Genomic DNA, 22,172 nt, shown 5'->3' on the forward strand with positions numbered 1-22,172 from the left:
TAATAAGGAAGCATTAAGGAAAAGCCTATTAAGCATCAAATTAGTTTATGATTTTACAAATTAAGCACCAAAACATCATGTTATACAACAAATTTGACAGAAAAAGTAATTCAATACGCAGTAATGCTATGTAGTAATTACTGTATTTACGAATTTAGCACCAAAATATCACGATATATTGAAAACATTGACTACAAAAATGCATTGGATAATCCAGAATGCTGGATAAACGAATGTTGGATAAGTGAGACTCTACTCTATTACTGTTGTATAAACCTTTGTTTTAACTTCTGTTTTATTATCTTCTTGTGTTTTAAACTGTATATTGTTAATGTATTTGCGCTATTACTTTTGTAACATTGTGAACCGCCCCGGGTCCACATGGGGAGATGGTGGTGGTGTATAAATAAAGTATTATTATTATTATTATTATTATTATTATTATTATTATTATTATTAATGCTTCTGGAACATGGCCATACAACCCAGAAAATTCACAGCAACCCATTCCCAGATCACTCGCCTTATGCACACAGGAAGCACTGACGCCGCAGGACACAGGGCCCCATGAGGCTGTTCAAAAAGAAACTTTTTTATTTGTCCGCCGATTCCCTCGTCCCACCCTGCTCCCCACATCCTTGTTGCAGAAGAGCACGGCTTCTTGGTAAAAGTAATTCCACTTGTCAGATAATGCGGCGAAGGGACTGTAAAATGAGTTCAGGAGCGAAAGGCTTCTGTGAGGCAAAGAAGAAGAAGAGGAGAAGGGGTCCAGCTACACTGAGAGTTCAGTATGGCACTGTAAGAAACATCAAGGAGACACTTCCGAAATTGCACCCCGGAGCACCGATGCAAAGCAGCCAAGCTTTTCCCGTCGTTCATTTGAAAATAAAGTGAAAAGGAAATTCAAGCAAAAGTGCGCAAGCTCCCCAGGTTCAGCCTCGATGGTCCTGCCTGTGAGAAGATGTTGCTCTTTCTTCTGAAAGGCTTCCAGAGCTGGTATCTGCTTGCAGAAACCAAGGCTTTTGATCACACATGGCTCTTTAGAAGGGATTCCAGCCCCCCGAAATGCATGACTGTAGTGCAATATTATTGTTATTATTGGATTGAGATTGGAAGAGAAACCTGAAGCCGACAGTAGTTGAGCGCATAAATCCCAAACAAACCAAGAGAATGCCTGGATGTTTCTGCTTTCCTGGCATCTTTGCGAGGGGCTCAAGACAGCCATCAGTATGAGGAAAAATCAATCCAGCAGCAGGCACCACTTCATCAACCTCAAGGTCTTCATGGCTGAGCAGAAGCCAACAGTGGTGGTGGCTTCAAACGCTGGCCTCCAGGTTCTGGCACTCGTTGCTTCTCTCTTCTTCAGTGATGTTGGAGAAGCCCAGCCTGGAGATCCCTGCCTCGCTGGGACCATCGCCTTGCCGAGATTCGTTGTTGAGTTCTGCCGAGAAGCAAGGGTGCACCAGATGGTCCCAGTACAAGCTGAGGGTCGACTGGTCCCGGTTCTCCATCTCCTTCTGTTCGTACATCTCGCGGGCGCTGATCACCGGGGTCTGGACTTCGAAGGTCTTCTCAAATCTGGTGTAGTCGACACGGAAGGCGCCTTTTTCCAGGCTCATGCAGGGCTCAAAGCGGTAGCCCCAAAGGATCTCGTCCTCCACGTAGGACGTACGGGCTTGACACGTCATTCCTGAAAAGAAGAGAGAGTCAGCAGACCACAGACAAAGCACCTGAGACAAAAATTCTTTTAAAAAATGCAATCGACATTCTTCAGTGTAGAGGTATCACATTTTACTGCCATCTAGCTCTAACCATTTGTGTTTTGCTGAGCTAGCAGTAATAAGATCTACCAACCGAAAGGTGGCCAATTCGAAGCCTAGTTGGGGTGAGCTCCCAACTGTCAAGCCCAGCTCACTGTTTACCTAAGCAGTTTGAAAACAGTTAAGAGCTGTAAGTAATAATAATAATCATCATCATCATCATCATCATCATTGAAAGTGAGGGCATAAATATGCCTAATGGCCAAACAATAAATATCGGGGCATATTACAGCTGGATAACATCAAGCATGAACATGTGAAAACTATAGTCAGCAAAGAATACACACAAAGGGTCAGAAAAATTCTCAAAAGCAAGCTCAATGGAGGCAACACCATCAAGGCCATAAACATCTGGGCCATTCCTGTCATAAGATATACTGCTGGCATCATAAACTGGACACAGATGGAACTGGACAATTTGGACAGAAAAACAAGAAAACTCATGACCATTCATCATTCACTGCACCCTCTCAGTGATGTTGACCGGCTATATCTGCCTAGAAGATCAGGGGGCAGAGGACTCTTGCAAGTCAAACAAGCAGTCAAAGAAGAAGAACATGCCCTGGCAGAATATGTAAAGCAAAGTGAAGAGCCTGCTTTGATTGAAGTCAAAAATCAGAAACTCCTCAAAGCACAGCAGACAAAAAATCAGTACAAGAAAACCGCACTACAAACTAGAGCTGACAGCTGGCACAACAAAACATTGCATGGAAAGTTCCTTGACAAAATTGGAGGAAAAGCTGACAAGGAGAAGACCTGGCTCTGGCTCACGAATGGGACCCTGAAGAAGGAGACAGAAGGCCTGATCCTTGCAGCCCAGGAGCAACCCATCAGGACAAAGGCAATTCAGGCCAAGATCGAAAAACAGCTGATGACCCAAAATGCAGACTGTGCAAGGAAACTGACAAAACCATTGATCATAATCTCAGCTGCTGTAAAAAAAATTGCACAGACAGACTACAAACAGAGGCACAACTATGTAACCCAAATGATTCATTGGAACTTATGCCTCAAGTACCACCTCCCTGCAGTAAAGAACTTGTGGGATCACAAACCTGCAAAAGTATTGGAAAATGAGCACACAAAGATACTGTGGGACTTCCGAATCCAGACTGACAAAGTTCTGGAACACAACACACCAGACCTCACAGTTGTGGAAAAGAAAAAGGTTTGGATCGTTGATGTCGCCATCCCAGGTGACAGTCGCATTGACGAAAAACAACAGGAAAACTCAGCCGCTATCAGGACCTCAAGATTGAACTGCAAAGACTCTGGCAGAAACCAGTGCAGGTGGTCCCGGTGGTGATGGGCACATTGGGTGCCGTGCCCAAAGATCTCAGCCGGCATTCGGAAACAGTAGACGTTGACAAAATTACAATCTGTCAACTGCAAAAGGCCACCCAACTGGGATCTGCGCACATCATCCGAAAATACATCACACAGTCCTAAACGCTTGGGAAGTGTTCGACTTGTGATTCTGTGATATGAAATCCAGCATGTCTATCTTGTTTGCTATGTCATAATAAAATAATAATTTATTTTTCTACCCCGCCACCATCTTCTATCCTGCCAGGGCATGTTCTTCTTCTTCTTATTATTTTATTGTATGACACAGCAAACAAGATAGACATGCTGGATTTCATATCACAAAATCACAAGTCGAACACTTCCCAAGTGTCTAGGACTGTGTGATGTATTATTATTATTATTATTATTATTATTATTATTATTAAGAGCATAGCCAAGATCCACCCAAATTTTTCATGGTGACTGCTCTACCTCTGACCCACCTGTGGCTTCCACGATGCCTTCAAGGATGATGATGATTTCGAACTGCTCCCTCTTCAAGGCTTCCGCAGACATCTCCCAGAAAGGGCTTTGCTCGTTGATGACGTGGCAAATGATCTGTGGCTCCACCAGGAAGAGGCGGTCCTCGCCCGTGTCGTAGCCCAGGTTGAGTTCCGACTGCTCCAGAGGGATGAACTCCCCTTCCTTCGTCTGCCGGGACTTGATCAGCTTGGCCCTGATTTTCGCGTCCACCATGTGGCTGTCCCGGAGGTCCCCGATCCGGAACATGAGGCAGAGCTGGTCGTCCCGATGGGAGATCACGCACTTCTTGCTAAATATTAAGGTCTGGGCGCGCTTCTTGGGCCTGGAGATCTTCACAAACATGCAGCCCACCATGAGGGCATCGATCATGGAGCCAATGATGGACTGGGCCATGAGCAAAATGACCCCTTCCGTGCAGTTGGCCGTCACAATCCGAGACCCGTAGCCAATCGTCCTTTGGCTTTCTACAGAAAAGAGTAAAGCAGAGATGAAATTATCTAGGTTCTCGATGCAAGGTTTCCAGTCGGGGTCACCTATATGGTTGACGTCATCCCGTATCCAGGAATCAAAGTAATATATGACGCCAAAGGCCACCCAGGTGATGATGTAGCACATGCTGAAGACAAAGAGGAACCACCGGTACTTGAGGTCCACAATGGTGGTGAAGATGTCCGACAAGAACCTCTTCTTCTCCTGGATGTTGCCCAAGTTCACCTGGCACTTGCCCACCTTGGTGACGTAGCGCTGCCTTTGCTGCTTGTTGCCCGAACTGAACTGCCGGTCGTCCTCCATGAGCTTGCAGCGCTTGTTTTGCCCTTTCTCCGAGTTGTTCACAGAGATGATGCTGCGGGTTGGGGTTTTGTTCCGACCGGAGTTCATGTTGGGCGAACCGAAAGTGTGTTGAGGATACAGCCGCGCATTTAATTCCCTCAGCAGCGAAGGTGGCAGTGGGTCTGTCCGGGAGGACCGGTGGTATCTGGGCAGCTCCTCCGTGTTGATGGAGACGCTGGGCCGTTGCTTGGTTGGCACCGCCGTACTGTAGGCCCCTTCCGTCGTGCTCATTCTCCTCTGGAGAAGGACGGACCTGTCGTTGGGGATATTCGGGCTGCAGGACATGGAGACGTAGTTGCATTGCAGGGCACTTCTCTTCGTGGTTGTGGTTTCCATCCCCAGCTGGGTCTCATCAGAAGGATCCATCGCAACGGCTATCATTTCAGGCTGAAAAAGGAAACAAACCTATTAGCCCTTGTGGAAATCCCCTTAGATGTGGAAGCTCTCCATCATCCATCCTAGCTGTGGCACAGCCTGGTTAGCAGCCAGCTGCAATAAATCACTCTGACCATGAGGTCATGAGTTCGAGGCCAGCCCATGTCGGGGTGAGCACCCGACAATTAAAAATGAATTAAAAATAAAATAAACAGCCCCTGCTCGTTGCTGACCTAAGCAACCCGAAAGATAGTTGCATCTATCAAGTAGGAAATTTAGGTACCACTTATATGTGGGGAGGCTAATTTACAACACTTTAAAATCACCCAGCCGCCGTTGGAATGAGGAAGTGCCGTCGCAGTGGATGATGAAGCAGCTGCTCCCCCTGTGGCCAGAATCAAGCATACCCTCAGGAAGCTGGAAGCCAGAGAAGGTTTAAATTACTTCTGCGTCTGTCTCTGTTCTATGTTATATGGCATTGAGTGTTTGCCTTATATGTGTACAATGTGATCCGCCCTGAGTCCCCTTTGGGGTGAGAAGGGCGGAATATAAATACTGTAAATAAATAAATAATGGTCAAGGCTGAATCCATCAAACAACCAGAAATTCCTTGAATGTGTAGACCAAATATTGCAAACCGGTCATCTAAGGACTGGATTTTATTGTTGGAGCTATTTGATTTTTTTATGTGGTTTCAATCATCCACAAATGGATTGGACTATCTGTCTGTCCATCCATCCATCCATCTACACATACATACAATAAAACTACCTTATCTATGCAAGGTATGATTCAGGTCATATGTACATATACACATACATATATACTTACACATACAGTGAGGCCCTCTTATCTCTGTGAGATATGTTCCAAGGTCATGGACTTTATATATAGCAAGACCCCTTTATTTCTCTGAGATATGATTCAGGTCTGATATATATAATAACTTACCTATGACCTGGATTTTCATATGCAATAAGAAAGAGAAGAGAGTTGTGGAGCTCCTTTAAGCAAAGAGCACCCCGAGTTTCTCACCTTCTGGGTGAAGGTCCCGTAACTGCTTGTTTCTGTGGGAGGCCGAGGCAGATACGCCAACATGTGCTTGGCGGTGGGCGTCTTTGCCGGCGGAATGGAGTTTCTTCGGTTCCGAAACTCTTCGTAGCTCAGCCTCCAGTCTCCGGTGTTGTTGCGGACGCGGAGCCCTTTGTCCGGCTGCAGCTCCATGTTGCTGCTGGCCGCCGGCAAGACCATGTTTCTGGCTCCAGGCCGGGAGGGGAAGGGGCTAGCCCTGGGCTTTGCGCTTCTTCCGGTGGGGCATCCTTCTAGAGAAGAAGACAAGAGAGCAGAAGGTTCCTTGAGCTAAAACATACAAGCTTATAATGGGAATAACACCATTGTTGTGACTCAGCCACAGCCTAGCCAGAGTGAGGATGAAGAAGGGGATTCTGGGTTTCAGGTACAAGAGCCAGATGAGGCAGACGAGGGGATGCAGGATGAATTTCAGGATGAGAATACAGGCTGATTCAGAGGCTCAAGAAATGCAGTTTGAGCAGAATGAACTGTTGACCCCACAAGCCATAGATAACAGCCAGAATAATAATAATAATAATAATAATAATAATAATAATAATAATAATAATAAAAACAGACTGTGCAAGGAAGCTGGCAAAACCATTGATCATATCCTCAGCTGCTGTAAGAAAATCGCACAGACAGACTACAAACAGAGGCACAACTATGTGGCCCAAATGACTCATTGGAACTTATGCCTCAAGTACCACCTCCCTGCAGTAAAGAACTGGTGGGATCACAAACCTGCAAAAGTATTGGAAAATGAACACGCAAAGATACTGTGGGACTTCCGAATCCAGACTGACAAAGTTCTGGAACACAACACACCAGACATCACAATTGTGGAAAATGAAAAGATTTGGATCATTGATGTTGCCATCCCAGGTGACAGTCGCATTGACGAAAAACAACAGGAAAACTCAGCCGCTATCAGGACCTCAAGATTGAACTTCAGAGACTCTGGCAGAAACTAGTGCAGGTGGTTCCGGTGGTGATGGGCACACTGGGTGCCGTGCCAAAAGATCTCAGCCAGTATTTGGAAACAATAGACATTGACAAAATTATGATCTGTCAACTGCAAAAGGCCATCCGACTGGGATCTGTGCGCATCATCCAAAAATATATCACACAGTCCTAGACACTTGGGAAGTGTTCGACTTGTGATTTTGTGATATGAAATCCAGCATATCTATCTTGTTTGCTGGGTCATAATATAATAATAATAATAATAAAACTTTATTTATACCCCGCCACCATCTCCCCGTGGGGACTCGGGGCGGCTCACAACGTTACAAAAGTAACAGCGTAAATACACCAACAATATACACAGTTTAAAACACAAGAAGATAATAAAACAGAAGTTAAAACAAAGGTTTATACAACAGTAATAATATCAAACAACCACCAATGCCATTCAGTCCACTTCAAAGGTGGAGGGGGGGGGGGGGGGAGAGAATATAGCAGCAATATAAGATAAAATCATGAGATTTAAATACCCCGATGAAAGGAACCTAATAGCATTCAGAATAGAATTATAATGACATTCCCATGGGAATTAATGAGCAAGAGATGTCTCAAGCCCGGGTTCAGGTGCGAGATAACAAGAACCTTGAATTATCTAGGGCGGACCGGTTGTTATGGAAAGGAGTTCAGCCTCGTAGGAGTGTGAGATTGGCGGGAAAAAGAGAGGCCTCTTCAGGAAAGAGGAATGCATTTCTGGGGTGCTTTTAAAAGTGTGTGTTTGCCGTTAGATTTTTGTCAAAGCAAATCCTCACTTCATCTGTGTGGATGTTCTTGCTTCATGCTTAAGAAAAGATTATTGTTCCTGGATCTTTGAAACCTTTGGGCTTTTGTTCTTTGGGATCTATCGTTTACTATTTTGGCTTATGGACTTGTGGATTATTATGGCTCATGGACTAATGGATTTTTATTCATTGACTTTTTTATTGCCTGCTTTGATTTATATCTGCTTTTGCTCAATAAAACTACAAAAGACTATCTCCTGTGTCTGACTGGGTGTCTATAGCAAGGTGAACCATTCTGAGGTGCGATAACCATGGATGTAGCATACCTGGATTTCAGTAATGCCTTTGACAAGGTCCCCCATGACCTTCCGGCAAACAAAATAGTCAAATGTGGGCTAGGCAAGACTACGGTTTGGTGGATCTGTAATTGGTTAAGCAAACAAGCCCAAAAGGTGCTCAACAATGGAAAGAAGTGACAAGTGGAGTGCCATCAGCAGGGTTCTGTCCTAGGCCTGGTTCTATTTAACATCTTTATTAATGACTTAGATGAAGGGTTAGAAGGCATGATCAAGTTTGCAGACAGGAGCAAATTGGGAAGGAGAGCTAACACTCCAGAAGACAGGAGCAGAATCCAAAAGGGTCTTCACAATGAGAAAGATGGGTCAAAACTGACACAGTGAAGTTCAACCAGGGACAAATTCAAGATATTTATTTATTTATTTACAGTATTTATATTCCGCCCTTTTCTCTCACCCCGAAGGGGATTCAGGGCGAATCACATTATATACATATAGGGCAAACATTCAATGCCCATATACACATAGAACAGAGACAGACGCAGAGGCAATTTAACCTTCTCCTGAGGGGATGTTCGATTCTGGCCACAAGGGAGAGCATATAATGGAACCGTAAAGATGCCACACTCACAGAAACACAACAGAAGCAACCTCAGGGCATAATCCCCAAATCAGGCTTCTCTGGAGAGAGAAAAGAAATGGATATTAGAGACCGTTGTCTTGTGTGCAGACCACCCGCTGGGCAACCCTTCTGTTCCTATAGGAGCCATTCGGGGCAAAAAGAGGCAGATGCGGCTAAGAGGTCTGATGTCTGGGGAGAGAATGTCCTTTGCTGCGCTCCATCCCCGCCCTTTGCGCCCTGCCAGATGGCATACACGCGTGTTATGTGATCGGGGCTTCCTGGGTCTCCCGCCTCATTCGCCTGTGTCCAAATAATGAGTTTACGTCCATGTTTGGTTGGGACGTGGGGGCGACAGTGTAATCCCAGATGGCTCAACCAATTAGGTGACATAAGAGCAGCCGCCAAGGCAGTGGCATTGTGCCTCTCTCTCCTCCTTCGAGGTGGAAAACAGTCCTCTGGGCTGGAACCAGTTGGGAGGAGGATGAAGAAGAAGAGAAGGAAGAAGGAGAGGAGGAGGAGGAGGAGGAGAAGGAAGAAGAAGAGAAGGAAGAAAGAGGAGGAGGAGGAGAAGGAAGGAAGAAGAACAGAAGGGAGAAGAGAAGAAGGAGAAGGAAGGAAGAAGAGAAGGAAGAAGGAGAGGAGGAGGAGAAGGAAGGAAGAAGTGAAGGAAGACGAAGGAAGAAGGAGAAGAGAAGAAAGGAGGAGAGAAGGAGGAGGAGGAAGGAAGAAGAGAAGAAGAGGAGGAGGAGGAGAAGGAAGGAAGAAGAAGAGAAAGGAGACGTGAAAGAGGAGAAGTAAGGAAGAAGAGATGGAGGAGAAGGAAGGAAAGAGAAGAGAAGGAAGGAAGAAGAAGAAGGAGAAGAGAAGGAAGGAAGAAGACAAGAGGGAAGAAGGAGAAGAAGAGAAGGAAGGAAGAAGAAGAAAATGAAGAAGAAGAGAAGGACGAGAAGGAAGGAAGAAGAGGAGGAGGAAGAAGGAGAAGAAGAGACGGAAGGAAGAAGACGAGAAGGAAGAAGAAAATTAAGAAGAAGAAGAAGAGGAGGAGAAGGAAGGAAGAAGAAGAGAAGAAGGAGAGAAGGAGGAGAAGGAAAACGAGGAAAGGAAGAAGAAGAGAAGGAAGAAAGCGGAGGAGAAAGAGGAGGGAGAGTGGCAGGTGGGTGGCCCACTCCCGCCTGAGAACCTCCTGCCCCACTGGGCACCTCTTGGCCCCAGCGTTTTGCGGCACTTAGTCATGGTTTAATCTGGCATTCATGCAGACGGCAAATGCACACATTCACATGTTTGCACAATTTCTCGAAAAGGGAGGGGAATGTTACACCAAGGTTCCTCTTGGGAGCAGGCACTTCTTGCTTCCTGCAATGTCCTCAGTCCCACGAGGAGGAGAACATCCTCCCGAGGAGGCCAGACCGGGGAAAGAAGCAACCTTTATCAGGCATTTCCACCAGCTTTCCTATAGAAAGCCAAAGGACTCTTGGCTAAAGGGTCTTGCATTTTGATGGCCAACTCCATGGAAAGGGCCATTATGCTGATGACCATCTGGATGGTCTTTGGTATCAACCATAAACTAGTAGACTTGAGTCGACCGATGAAGTAGACCTCCGTCTGTGACCTTTCAGTGTCGTAAAGATCTCTTTGCATATGATACCAAATAAAAACCTTTCTGGACATTACCAATTTCATCCAGATCTCTCCATGTGAATAATTGGGAATTGATTTCATTGGCTTTGTCCCAACTTGGATGCTTTAGCTTAGCTATTACTGTAGCCTCGCTGGTTTAAATTCTATGTTTTATTAAGCGTGTTTTTATATCATAGGTTAATGTTCAGATTTTATAACTGGTGCATGTTTTTGTCTATTGATGTATTGTTTACTGTTATTGCTTTTATTTGATATTTCGGTGAACCGCCCCGAGTCCCCTTTGGGGGAGATGGAGGCGGCATATAAATAAACTTATTATTTTATTATGACACAGCAAACAAGACAGATATGCTGGATTTCATATCACAAAATCACAAGTCAAACACTTCCCAAGTATCTATTATTATTATTATTATTATTATCATTATTATTATTATTATCATCATCATTATTATTATAAGTACGACAAGCAAACAAGATAGATATGCTGGATTTCATTTCACAAAATCACAAGACAAATACTTCCCAAGTATGTGTGTATGTATGTATGTATGTATTATTATTATTATTAATATGACACAGCAAACAAGACAGACATGCTGGATTTCGTATCACAAAATCACAAGTCGAACACTTCCCAAGTATCTATTATTATTATTATTATTATTATTATTATTATCATCATCATCATTATTATTATAAGTACGACAAGCAAACAAGATAGATATGCTGGATTTCATTTCACAAAATCACAGGACAAATACTTCCCAAGTATGTATGTATTATTATTATTATTATTATTAATATGACACAGCAAACAAGACAGACATGCTGGATTTCGTATCACAAAATCACAAGTCGAACACTTCCCAAGTATCTATTATTATTATTATTATTATTATTATTATTATTATTATTATTATTATTATAGGTATGACACAGTAAACAAGACAGACATGCTGGATTTCGTATCACAAAATCACAAGTCGAACACTTCCCAAGTATCTATTATTATTATTATTATTATTATTATTATTATTATTATTATTATTATTATAAGTATGACACAGCAAACAAGATAGATATGCTGGATTTCGTATCACAAAATCACAAGTCGAACACTTCCCAAGTATCTTCTATTATTATTATTATTATTATTATTATTGACACAACGACGTTGTATGACACAGCAAACAAGATAGATATGCTGGATTTCGTTTCACAAAATCACAAGTCGAACACTTCCCAAGTGTCTAGGACTGTGTGATGTATTTTCGGATGATGCGTGCAGATCCCAGTAAGGTGGCCTTTTGCAGTTGGCAGATCGTAATTTTGTCAATGTCTATTGTTTCCAAATGCCGGCTGAGATCTTTTGGCACGGCACCCAGTGTGCCCATCACCACTGGGACCACCTGCACTGGTTTCTGCCAGAGTCTTTGAAGTTCAATCTTGAGGTCCTGATAGCGGCTGAGTTTTTCCTGTTGTTTTTCTTCAATGCGACTGTCACCTGGGATGGCAACATCAATGATCCAAACCTTGTTCTTTTCCACAACTGTGATGTCTGGTGTGTTGTGTTCCAGAACTTTGTCAGTCTGGATTCGGAAGTCCCACAGTATCTTTGCGTGTTCATTTTCCACAACCTTTGCAGGTTTGTGATCCCACCAGTTCTTAACTGCAGGGAGGTGATACTTGAGGCATAGGTTCCAATGAATCATTTGGGCCACATAGTTGTGCCTCTGTTTGTAGTCTGTCTGTGCAATTTTCTTACAGCAGCTGAGGATATGATCAATGGTTTCATCGGTTTCCTTGCACAGTCTGCATTTTGGGTCATGAGCTGATTTTTCGATCTTGGCCTGAATTGCCTTTGTCCTGATGTCTTGCTCCTGGGCTGCAAGGATCAGGCCTTCTGTCTCCTTCTTCAGGGTCCCATTCGTGAGCCAGAGCCAGATCTTCTCTTTATCAGCTTTTCCATCAATTTTGTCAAGGAACTTTCCATGCAGTGTTTTGTTGTGCCAGCTGTCAGCTCTAGTTTGTAGTGCGGTTTTCTTGTACTGGTTTTTTGTCTGCTGTGCTTTGAGGAGTTTCTGATTTTTGACTTCAATCAAAGCAGGTTCTTCACTTTGTTTTACATATTCTGCCAGGGCATGTTCTTCTTCTTTGACTGCTTGTTTTACTTGCAAGAGTCCTCTGCCCCCCCCCCGCAGGTGCCACCTTGACGTGGTGGGGGGGGGGGGGCTTAACTGCTCCAATGATGACTGAGGGCTGTGCTGGCGGTAGTGTAACTACCGGCAGGTCCAACCAAGCCAGAGAGGCCTCAGCTGAGGAGCAGAACTAAGAGCACCTAACCCATTAGCATTATGGAGAAACAAGCCCAAACGAAGTCTATACTGGCTCGGTCGTCGCCCAGGATAAAAAGGACCGCGGTGGATGCTGCTGATTCTGGACATCCATTGACAAGTGGGCTACGGAATCATCAAACCCCAAATGAACAGTCACAGAAGCGGCAGAAATACACAATGCCAGAAAACCGCACAATTATTATTATTATTATTATTATTATTATTATTATTATTATTATTATTATTATTATTAGTATGACACAGCAAACAAGACAGACATGCTGGATTTCGTATCACAAAATCACAAGTCGAACACTTACCAAGTATCTATTATTATTATTATTATTATTATCATTATTATTATTTTATTATGCCACAGCAAACAAGATAGATATGCTGGATTTCGTATCACAAAATCACAAGTCTAACACTTCCCAAGTGTATAGGACTGTGTGATGTATTTTCGGATGATGTGTGCAGATCCTAGTAGGGTGGCCTTTTGCAGTTGGCAGATCGTAATTTTGTCAATGTCTATTGTTTCCAAATGCTGGCTGAGATCTCTTGGCATGGCACCCAATGTGCCGATCACCACTGGGACCACCTGCACTGGTTTCTGCCAGAGTCTTTGAAGTTCAATCTTGAGGTCCTGAGAGCGGCTGAGTTTTTCCTGTTGTTTTTCGTCAATGCGACTGTCACCTGGGATGGCGACATCAATGATCCAAACCTTTTTCTTTTCCACAACTGTGATGTCTGGTGTGTTGTGTTCCAGAACTTAGTCAGTCTGGATTCGGAAGTCCCACAGTATCTTTGCGTGTTCATTTTCCAATACTTTTGCAGGTTTGTGATCCCACCAGTTCTTTGCTGCTGGGAGGTGGTACTTGAGGCATAAGTTCCAATGAATCATTTGGGCCACATAGTTGTGCCTCTGTTTGTAGTCTGTCTGTGCGATTTTCTTACAGCAGCTGAGGATATGATCCATGGTTTCGTCGGTTTCCTTGCACAGTCTGCATTTTGGGTCATCAGCTGATTGTTCGATCTTGGCCTTGATTGCCTTTGTCCTGATGTCTTGCTCCTGGGCTGCAAGGATCAGGCCTTCTGTCTCCTTCTTCAGGGTCCCATTTGTGAGCCAGAGCCAGGTCTTCTCCTTGTCTGCTTTTCCTTCAATTTTGTCAAGGAACTTTCCATGCAATGTTTTGTTGTGCCAGCTGTCAGCTCTAGTTTCTAGTGCGGTTTTCTTGTACTGATTCTTTGCTGTGTTTTGAGGAGTTTCTGATTTTTGACTTCAATCAAAGCAGGTTCTTCACTTGACTTTACATATTCTGCCAGGGCAGATGATTATTATTATTATTATTATTATTATTCTGCTTTGTTTGACAGATCCCTTGCAATTGGCTGCAGTTGACAAGTTGAACCCGATTCCATTGTACTTCACCTGGAGGTTGCACAATTCAGGGCAAGACACAAATATTTCAACCCGTCAATCGGAAGGGAAGCCCAGCTGCTGTGTCCCAATCGGCTTTGGACCCTGCTGATTTTCCCAGGCGGATCGGCTGCTTTTGGTGTAATCCGCACAGAGACAGCTGTTATGAAATGCCCAATTCCTGGAAACCTTCAGTGGTGGAAGGATGAGGAAATTCATTTGCCCACTGGTAAAAATCCCAATTTTGGTAGAGTAGTAGGGTATATATAAATACCATATATACTCGAGTATAAGCCGACCCGAATATAAGCCAAGGCACCTAATTTTATCACAAAAAACTGGGATAACATATTGACTCGAGTATATGCTGAGGGTGGGAAATGCAGCAGTTACGGATAAATTTCAAAATCAAAATAGATACCAATAAAATTTCATTAATCGAGGCATCAGTAGGTTAAATGAATATTTACCGTATTTCAAAGAAAAGCTATAAACTAGCTCTATAAGCGGAAAAGTAGGGGCAACAAAAACAATATGGTATCAACAATAACCTAATAATAATAATAATAATAATAATAATAATACTCTGGCAGAAACCAGTGCAGGTGGTCCCGGTGGTGATGGGCACACTGGGTGCCGTGCCAAAAGATCTCAGCTGGCATTTGGAAACAATAGACATTGACAAAATTATGATCTGCCAACTGCAAAAGGCCACCCTACTGGGATCTGCAGCATCATCCGAAAATACATCACACAGTCCTAGACACTTGGGAAGTGTTCGACTTGTGATTTTGTGATACGAAATCCAGCATATCTATCTTGTTTGCTGTGTCATAAAATAATAATAATAATAATAATAATAATAATAATAATAATAATAATAATAATAAACTTAATTTGGATCCCACCCTATCTCCCCATGGGGACTCAGGCCGGCTTCCAACATAGTAACCGGCAAACATTCAATGCTTATATAAACAATGCAGAGCTAGATATAGATCTGTAATTATAGATACTAATTTCACATATGCATTTCCCCCTGAAACGTTTGCAAATCCCTCTGTGTGTGTGTGTGCATTTCCCCTACAATATTTGCAAGCCCTATATATATATAATTCATATCTATCTAGACATGTCCATATATATTTGTGTGTTCATTTTCTCCCTGTAATATTTCCAAGCCCTATAGATAGGGGCCTGAGGCCAGGAATGGTGGGAGTTGAAGTCCAAAATACCTGGAGAACCAAGCTTTGCCCATGCCTGGTTCAAGCACTATCATTGGGACATGGGGAATAATGAATGCAGTTTGACACCACTTTGGAATCATGGGACTTGTAGTTCGGTGCGGCACCAGCACCCTTGGACCTCCGTCCCTGCTGAAATTCTCTCTTCTACGTAACTATTAAAAGCACCCAGCCCTGTCCCTTCTTTCACCTGGAAATCCTATAATTCCTCCTAGACAGCCAATCTGGCCGGACGGTATTTGAGCGGCACCTGTTTTGTCGCCGGGAGAAGAGATTCGCAACACAATATTGTGCAAAATCTATTCGAAATATAGCCCTTTGAGGTCCAGAGAGCAACCTTGGGAAGTGTTCAACTTGTGATTTTGTGAAACAAAATCCAGCATATCTATCTTGTTTACTGTGTCATAAAATAATAATAATAATAATAATAATAATAATAATAATATGTTTGCTGTGTCATAATAAAATATAATAATAATAATAATAATAATAATAATAATAATAATAATTACATCACACAGTCCTAGACACTTGGGAAGTGTTCGACTTGTGATTTTGTGAAACAAAATCCAGCATATCTATCTTGTTTGCTGTGTCATAAAATAATAATAATAATAATAATAATAATAATAATAATAATAATAATATGTTTGCTGTTTCATAATAAAATAAAATAATAATAATAATAATAATAATAATAATAATTACATCACACAGTCCTAGACACTTGGGAAGTGTTCAACTTGTGATTTTGTGAAACAAAATCCAGCATATCTATCTTGTTTGCTGTGTCATACAATAATAATAATAATAATAATAATAATAATAATAATAGATCACACAGTCCTAAACTCTTGGGAAGTGTTCGACTTGTGATTTTGTGATACGAAATCCAGCGTATAGATCTCGTTTGCTGTGTCATACTATGTCTTTGTGTCAATAATAATAATAGTAATAATAAAGAAAAAGAATAAGAAGAAAAATAAAGTTATTATTATTATTATGATAGACGAAATCCAGCATGTCTATCATAATAATAATAATAATAATAATAATAATAATAATAATAAACGAAATCCAGCATTATCTATCTAGTTTGCTGTGTCATACAACATCGTTGTGATAATAATAATAACAACAACAACAACAACAACAACAACAGCAACAACAACCGCAACAACAACAATATCACACAGTCCTAAACCCTTGGCAGCAGATCTATCCCGTTTGCTGTGTCATACAATAAAATAATAATAATAATAATAATAATAATAATAATAGTAATAATAATAATAATAATACAGTCCTAGACACTTGGGAAGTGTTCAACTTGTGATTTTGTGATACAAAATCCAGCAGATCTATCTTGTTTGCTGTGTCATAAAATAATAATAATAATAATAATAATAATAATAATAATAATAATAATAATAGATCACACAGTCCTAAACACTTGGTAAGTGTTCGACTTGTGATTTTGTGACACGAAATCCAGCATATAGATCTTGTTTGCTGTGTCATACAATGTCGTTGTGTCAATAATGATAATAATAATAATAATAATAATAATAATAAATAAAAATAATAATAATAAGAAAAATAAAATTATTATTATGACAGACGAAATCCAGCATGTCAATAATAATAATAATAATAATAATAATAATAATAGTAATAGTATACGAAATCCAGCATATCTATCTAGTTTGCTGTGTCATACAACATCGTTGTGATAATAATAACAACAACAACAACAGCAACAACAACAACATCACACAGTCCTAAACACTTGGGAAGTGTTCGACTTGTGATTTTGTGATACGAAATCCAGCATAAAGATCTCGTTTGCTGTGTCATACTATGTCTTTGTGTCAATAATGATAATAATAATAATAATAATAATGAAAAATAAGAGGAAAAATAAAGTTATTTTATTATTATGATAGACGAAATCCAGCATGTCAATAATAATCATAATCATAATAATAGATCACACAGTCCTAAACACTTGGTAAGTGTTCGACTTGTGATTTTGTGATACGAAATCCAGCATATACATCTCGTTTGCTGTGTCATACTATGTCTTTGTGTCATAATGATAATAATAATAAGAAGAAGAAGAAGAAGAAAAATAAAGTTATTATTATTATTATTATGATAAACGAAATCCAGCATTTCTATAATAATAATAATAATAATAATAATAATAATAATAATAATAATAATCGAAATCCAGCATACTGGATTTATACTTCTGGAACATGGCCACACAGCCCAAAAGACATACAACAACCCTGTGATCCCGACCATGAAAGTCTTCGACAACACATTGAAATCCAGCATATCTATCTAGTTTGCTGTGTCATACAATGTCGTTGTGATAATAATAATAATAATAACTTTATTTTTCTATCCTGCTTCCATCTCCCCCTGACTCGGGGCGGCTTACACAAAGTCAAGCCCAACAATACAATTTCTATGTTTGCCAATGAAAGATTGGGGGACTTTCAAGGATGCCCTCCTTAAACAAGAGCAGAGATGTACATATATGTACAAACATAACATAGAAATATAGACACGTGTACATGTCTTCCCTCCCTCTCTTTCTGTCTATATCTCTTGGAATTTGGACACGTTCCAGCTGTGAAACAGCACTGCATTTCTGCTGACCGCTCCGATTGCTTTCATAATAATGAGAGACCGGCATGGACTTATCGGCACCTGTTTGCAGCACTAAGAAGGATCCCAAACCCGTCTTGGCTTGCAAAACCCAAGATGTGCCTGTCGGAAGCCTAGCAAAGAACCCCAGCCAAGAACGGAGCCCTATATGCACCAGGATGTTGGCGATGGACAGATGTCGCTTTGGTTCATGGAGACCAACCCAAATGCTGTTGGAATCAAAGCCAATGAGCGACCTACCTCATCTTTATGGTGGGCTCCGGCGAGGGCCAGAACCAAGGAGCTTTGGGCCGGCGGCAAATCCCTTTGGCTCCCCACCGTCGTTCCGTATTCGGGCTCAAAGCCGGAGCTTCTCCTCGGGATCCATGGCGCTTTGGAGTCCCCTTCTGCTCCAACCGAAGGTCACCAAAGCCTTCTCCTTGCCCCGGGTCGGTCTGCCTCTCTCTCGTTGGAGATCGAGCGAGGCCCCGGCCGCCTCCCAGCCCTATCCTGGGAGAAGAAGGTCAGCCGTTAATCTGTCTCAATGACATGCAGAATTACCTCAAGATGATTTAATCAGAGAGGCCTGGGCAAAAGGAGCAGAAGGACGAGGGCTGCGGGGCCCACAGGGTTAATCTCCCGGGGAAGGATGACGATGGGGACGGTGACGGCGATGGGGACCATCCTGCCCCACATCTGCTGGCGTCCGTCCCCACTTCCCCAAAGACCCAACTCCTTGGAAATTGGCACTGGGAAAGCATAGCATTTCCACGAAACAGAGAAATCAGAGACGGGATTTCTGGATCAGTGTTCCTCCAAAACACATGGAGACCTTCTCTTCCGTCCTCTCCAGAGATTAAGGGTGCTTCTACACTGTACAATTAATGCACTTTGACGAAATTTTAACTGCCTTTTCCACGAAACGCTGCACATTCCAAACACCAGTCTCGGAGAAGGGATTTCAGGATCATGTTCCTCCAAAACACATGGAGATCATTCTCTTCCGTCCTCTCCAGAGATTAAGGGTGCTTCTACACTGTACAATTAATGCACTTTGACGAAATTTTAACTGCCTTTTCCACAAAACGCTGCATATTCCAAACACCAGTCTCGGAGAAGGGATTTCAGGATCAATGTTCCTCCAAAACACATGGAGACCCTTCTCTTCCGTCTTCTCCACCCGGCAACCAATGGATAGATTAAGGGTGCATCTACACTGTAGAATTAATGCACTTTGACGATAAAATATCTTTGGCGTTGAAGTTTGAAAAGGCTAAAGGCCTTGCAAGGCTATAGCTCCCACAACATTGATTTACGGAAACTCAAGCGGTGTCCAACCACCTTGGTTTCTCCTGTGTTGACGTCCCCAAAGTGTGGGAGACCAGGTCTCCCTGTTTGTTCAGGAATGCGGGTTTTGAAGATGAATTTTCACTCCGAAATCGGCCCATATCGTCCAAATCCAGCTGCAAATGTGGCGGTTTGGTTCCCTACCCTTCCCAAAGTACTTTTGCCAAATCTTTGCAAAAAATGTCATACTATCCCAGTGCCAATTGCCATCCTGCCCCGGCCAAAGCCCTCCTCGCATCCACTGGCGTCCATCCCGACTTCTCCAGAGACCCAACTCCATGGCAATTGGCACTGGGAAAATATGACATTTCCACGAAATGCTGCGTATTCTAGCCTCAGAGAAGGGATTTCTGGATCAATGTTCCTCCAAAACACATGCAGATCCTTCTCTTCCGTCCTCTCCAGAGATTAAGGGTGCATCTACACTGTAGAATTAATGCACTTTGACGATATTTTAACTGCCTTGGCATCTTCGACGTTGAAGTTTGGGAAGGCTAAAGGCCTTGCAAGGCTATAGCTCCCACAACATGGATTTACGGCAACTCAAGTGGTTTCCAACCACCTTGGTTTCTCCTGTGTTGACGTCCCCAAAGTGTTTGTTTAGAAAGATACATTTTCACACCGAAACCAGTCCAAAACACCCAAAATGTCCTTGTTTGTTTATAAAGATGAATTTTCACTCCAAAACCAGCCCAAATCACCCATATCCAGCTGCAAATGTGGCAGTTTGATTCCCGACCCTTCCCAAAGCACTTTTGCCAAATCTTTGCCAAAAATACACACATAAAACATGGCAAAGATAGTGACACTTTGGCTTTACGAGGGTTCAATGGATGCAAATTTTGTTCCAAGCACAACATGATGAAGAATATAATGACCTATGCGTATAAGTCAGGCATGGGCAAACTTCGGCCCTCCAGATGTTTTGGACTACAACTCCCACAATTCCTAACCACCTATTGGCGGTTTGTGAAGTTTTGGTGCTAAATTCGTAAATACAGTAATTATTACATAACATTATCATGTATTGAACTGCTTTTTTCTGTTGTAAAACGTGAGCTTTTTGTGCTTAATTTGTATAATCATAACATAATTTGATGTTTAAGAGGCTTTTCCTTAATCCCTCCTTATTGCCCAGTATTTTCGCTTATCCAACGTTCTGCCGGCCTGTTTATATTGGATAAGCGAGACTCTACTGTGTATATATAGATGCAAAACTCCAAAAACTTTAAAAAAATATAATCCAAATGCTTCTGTTCCTAAGAATTTTGGATAAGAGTCCCAATGTGAAATTTGAAAAATATATCCCATAGTAAAATTGAGTTAGAGGTAGAAATCTCAAAGGAACATGCATTGCATTGCACGAACCAATTCTAGATTTGCACTTTTGTTGGAGGTAAAGCCAGAGCCAATTCTAGATTTGCTCCACATTGCACTTTTGTTGGAGGTGAAACCATAAAAGGTTTAAGCGTCCCAGTTCCTAAGACGGGCAGACGCCAAACTGGTTTCTCAAAGGCGAAAGGAAGGGATTCCCCGGCTCTAATGGGGATTTCCTCTTCCAGGAACGAGCCTTTCTTTTCTGGATCAGGGCTCTTGTTGCTGAGAGACCAGAACCAGGATCAGGATCCAAACCAAGAAGAGTTCAGTGTTTGGGAAGATCGCAAGGAGAGGCCAAAAGTGCTCCAAATCTCCGAGGACGGCTTCTGGATCCTCAAAAGAGCAAAGGCAAGAAAGACACACTCCGCACAGGTGTAAAAATAGCCGCCGCTAACCTTTCGGTTATTTATAACGCGCTTTAGCCTGTGTCGTAAACGGCTCGGGGGTTTATTAATAAACACAGCAGGGTTTAATCGCTTAGTGACTTACTGCCAGAGTTCAGGTAAAGCGAGGGTGCCTTCAAGACAGGGCTGGGATTTAAGAGTTAATGCAATTCGGCACCGCCTTGGGCTCAAGGCTACGAAATATTGGGATGTGTAGTTTGGAGAGAAAATGTTGAAATCATTCCAGGGCATCTCTTGAAAGCACCAACCTCCTTTTCACAACAAGGCCTCTAAGCAGCTCCAATTCTTGATATTTGCCTAATTTCCAACAGACCTCACAACCTCTGAGGATGCCTGCCATAGATGTGGGCAAAACGTCAGGAGATAATGCTTCTGAACATGGCCAGACATCCCGGAAAACTCACAGCAACCCATTTATGTTGGATAAGTGAGACTCTACTGTATATATATATAAACCCCACTTGCCTAGTTTCCAACAGACCTCACAACCTCTGAGGATGCCTGCCATAGATGTGGGCGAAACGTCAGGAGAGAATGCTTCTGAACTTGGCCAGACATCCCGGAAAACTCACAGCAACCCGTTTATGTTGGATAAGTGAGACTCTACTGTATATATATATAAACCCTTCTTGCCTAGTTTCCAACAGACCTCTCAACCTCTGAGGATGCCTGCCATAGATGTGGGCGAAACGTCAGGAGAGAATGCTTCTGAACTTGGCCAGACATCCTGGAAAACTCACAGCAACCCGTTTATGTTGGATAAGTGAGACTCTACTGTATATATATATAAACCCCACTTGCCTAGTTTCCAACAGACCTCGCAACCTCTGAGGATGCCTGCCATAGATGTGGGCGAAACGTCAGGAGAGAATGCTTCTGAACTTGGCCAGACATCCTGGAAAACTCACAGCAACCCGTTTATGTTGGATAAATGAGACTCTACTGTATATATATATAAACCCCACTTACCTAGTTTCCAACAGACCTCACAACCTCTGAGGATGCCTGCCATAGATGTGGGCGAAACGTCATGAGAGAATGCTTCTGAACCTGGCCAGACATCCTGGAAAACTCACAGCAACACAGATTGTTTGTTTGTTTGATGACTCCATGCTAAATCGAGCTTTTGGAAGAGGCAGCATAAGTAAAATTTGA

General features: G+C 42.4%; 2 protein-coding genes across 4 annotated transcripts in view; one reads left to right on the forward strand and one right to left on the reverse strand.

Moving 5' to 3' along the window:
* Positions 1 to 22,172, forward strand: part of cldn25 (claudin 25) — a 28,110-nt gene that overhangs the window by 1,883 nt on the left and 4,055 nt on the right. The window contains exon 2 of one of the 2 annotated variants that reach the window (XR_010000422.1): positions 13,945 to 17,174. The exons of the other annotated variant lie outside the window; for it this stretch is intronic. The gene's annotated coding sequence lies outside the window, so the exon portion shown is untranslated. Of the gene's footprint in view, positions 1 to 13,944; positions 17,175 to 22,172 lie in introns of those variants that run through there. 2 annotated transcript variants of the gene reach the window in all.
* LOC107983335 (G protein-activated inward rectifier potassium channel 4) lies at positions 577 to 19,250 on the reverse strand. Of its 2 annotated transcripts, XM_062961129.1 has the most exons (4): positions 18,151 to 19,250; positions 5,892 to 6,178; positions 3,611 to 4,868; positions 577 to 1,690 (listed from the first exon to the last, which is right to left on the reverse strand). In XM_062961129.1, the coding sequence occupies exons 2-4, from the start codon at positions 6,105 to 6,107 to the stop codon at positions 1,317 to 1,319; spliced, it is 1,848 nt and encodes a 615-aa protein (XP_062817199.1). In that variant the 5' UTR covers positions 6,108 to 6,178; positions 18,151 to 19,250; the 3' UTR covers positions 577 to 1,316. The 2 variants fall into 2 exon arrangements, with proteins under 2 accessions (XP_062817199.1, XP_016852181.2); XM_016996692.2 differs by lacking the exon at positions 18,151 to 19,250 and having other exon boundaries at positions 5,892 to 6,223.

This window comes from Anolis carolinensis, unplaced genomic scaffold, assembly GCF_035594765.1.
Source record: "Anolis carolinensis isolate JA03-04 unplaced genomic scaffold, rAnoCar3.1.pri scaffold_8, whole genome shotgun sequence".
Classification (NCBI taxonomy): domain Eukaryota; kingdom Metazoa; phylum Chordata; class Lepidosauria; order Squamata; family Dactyloidae; genus Anolis; species Anolis carolinensis.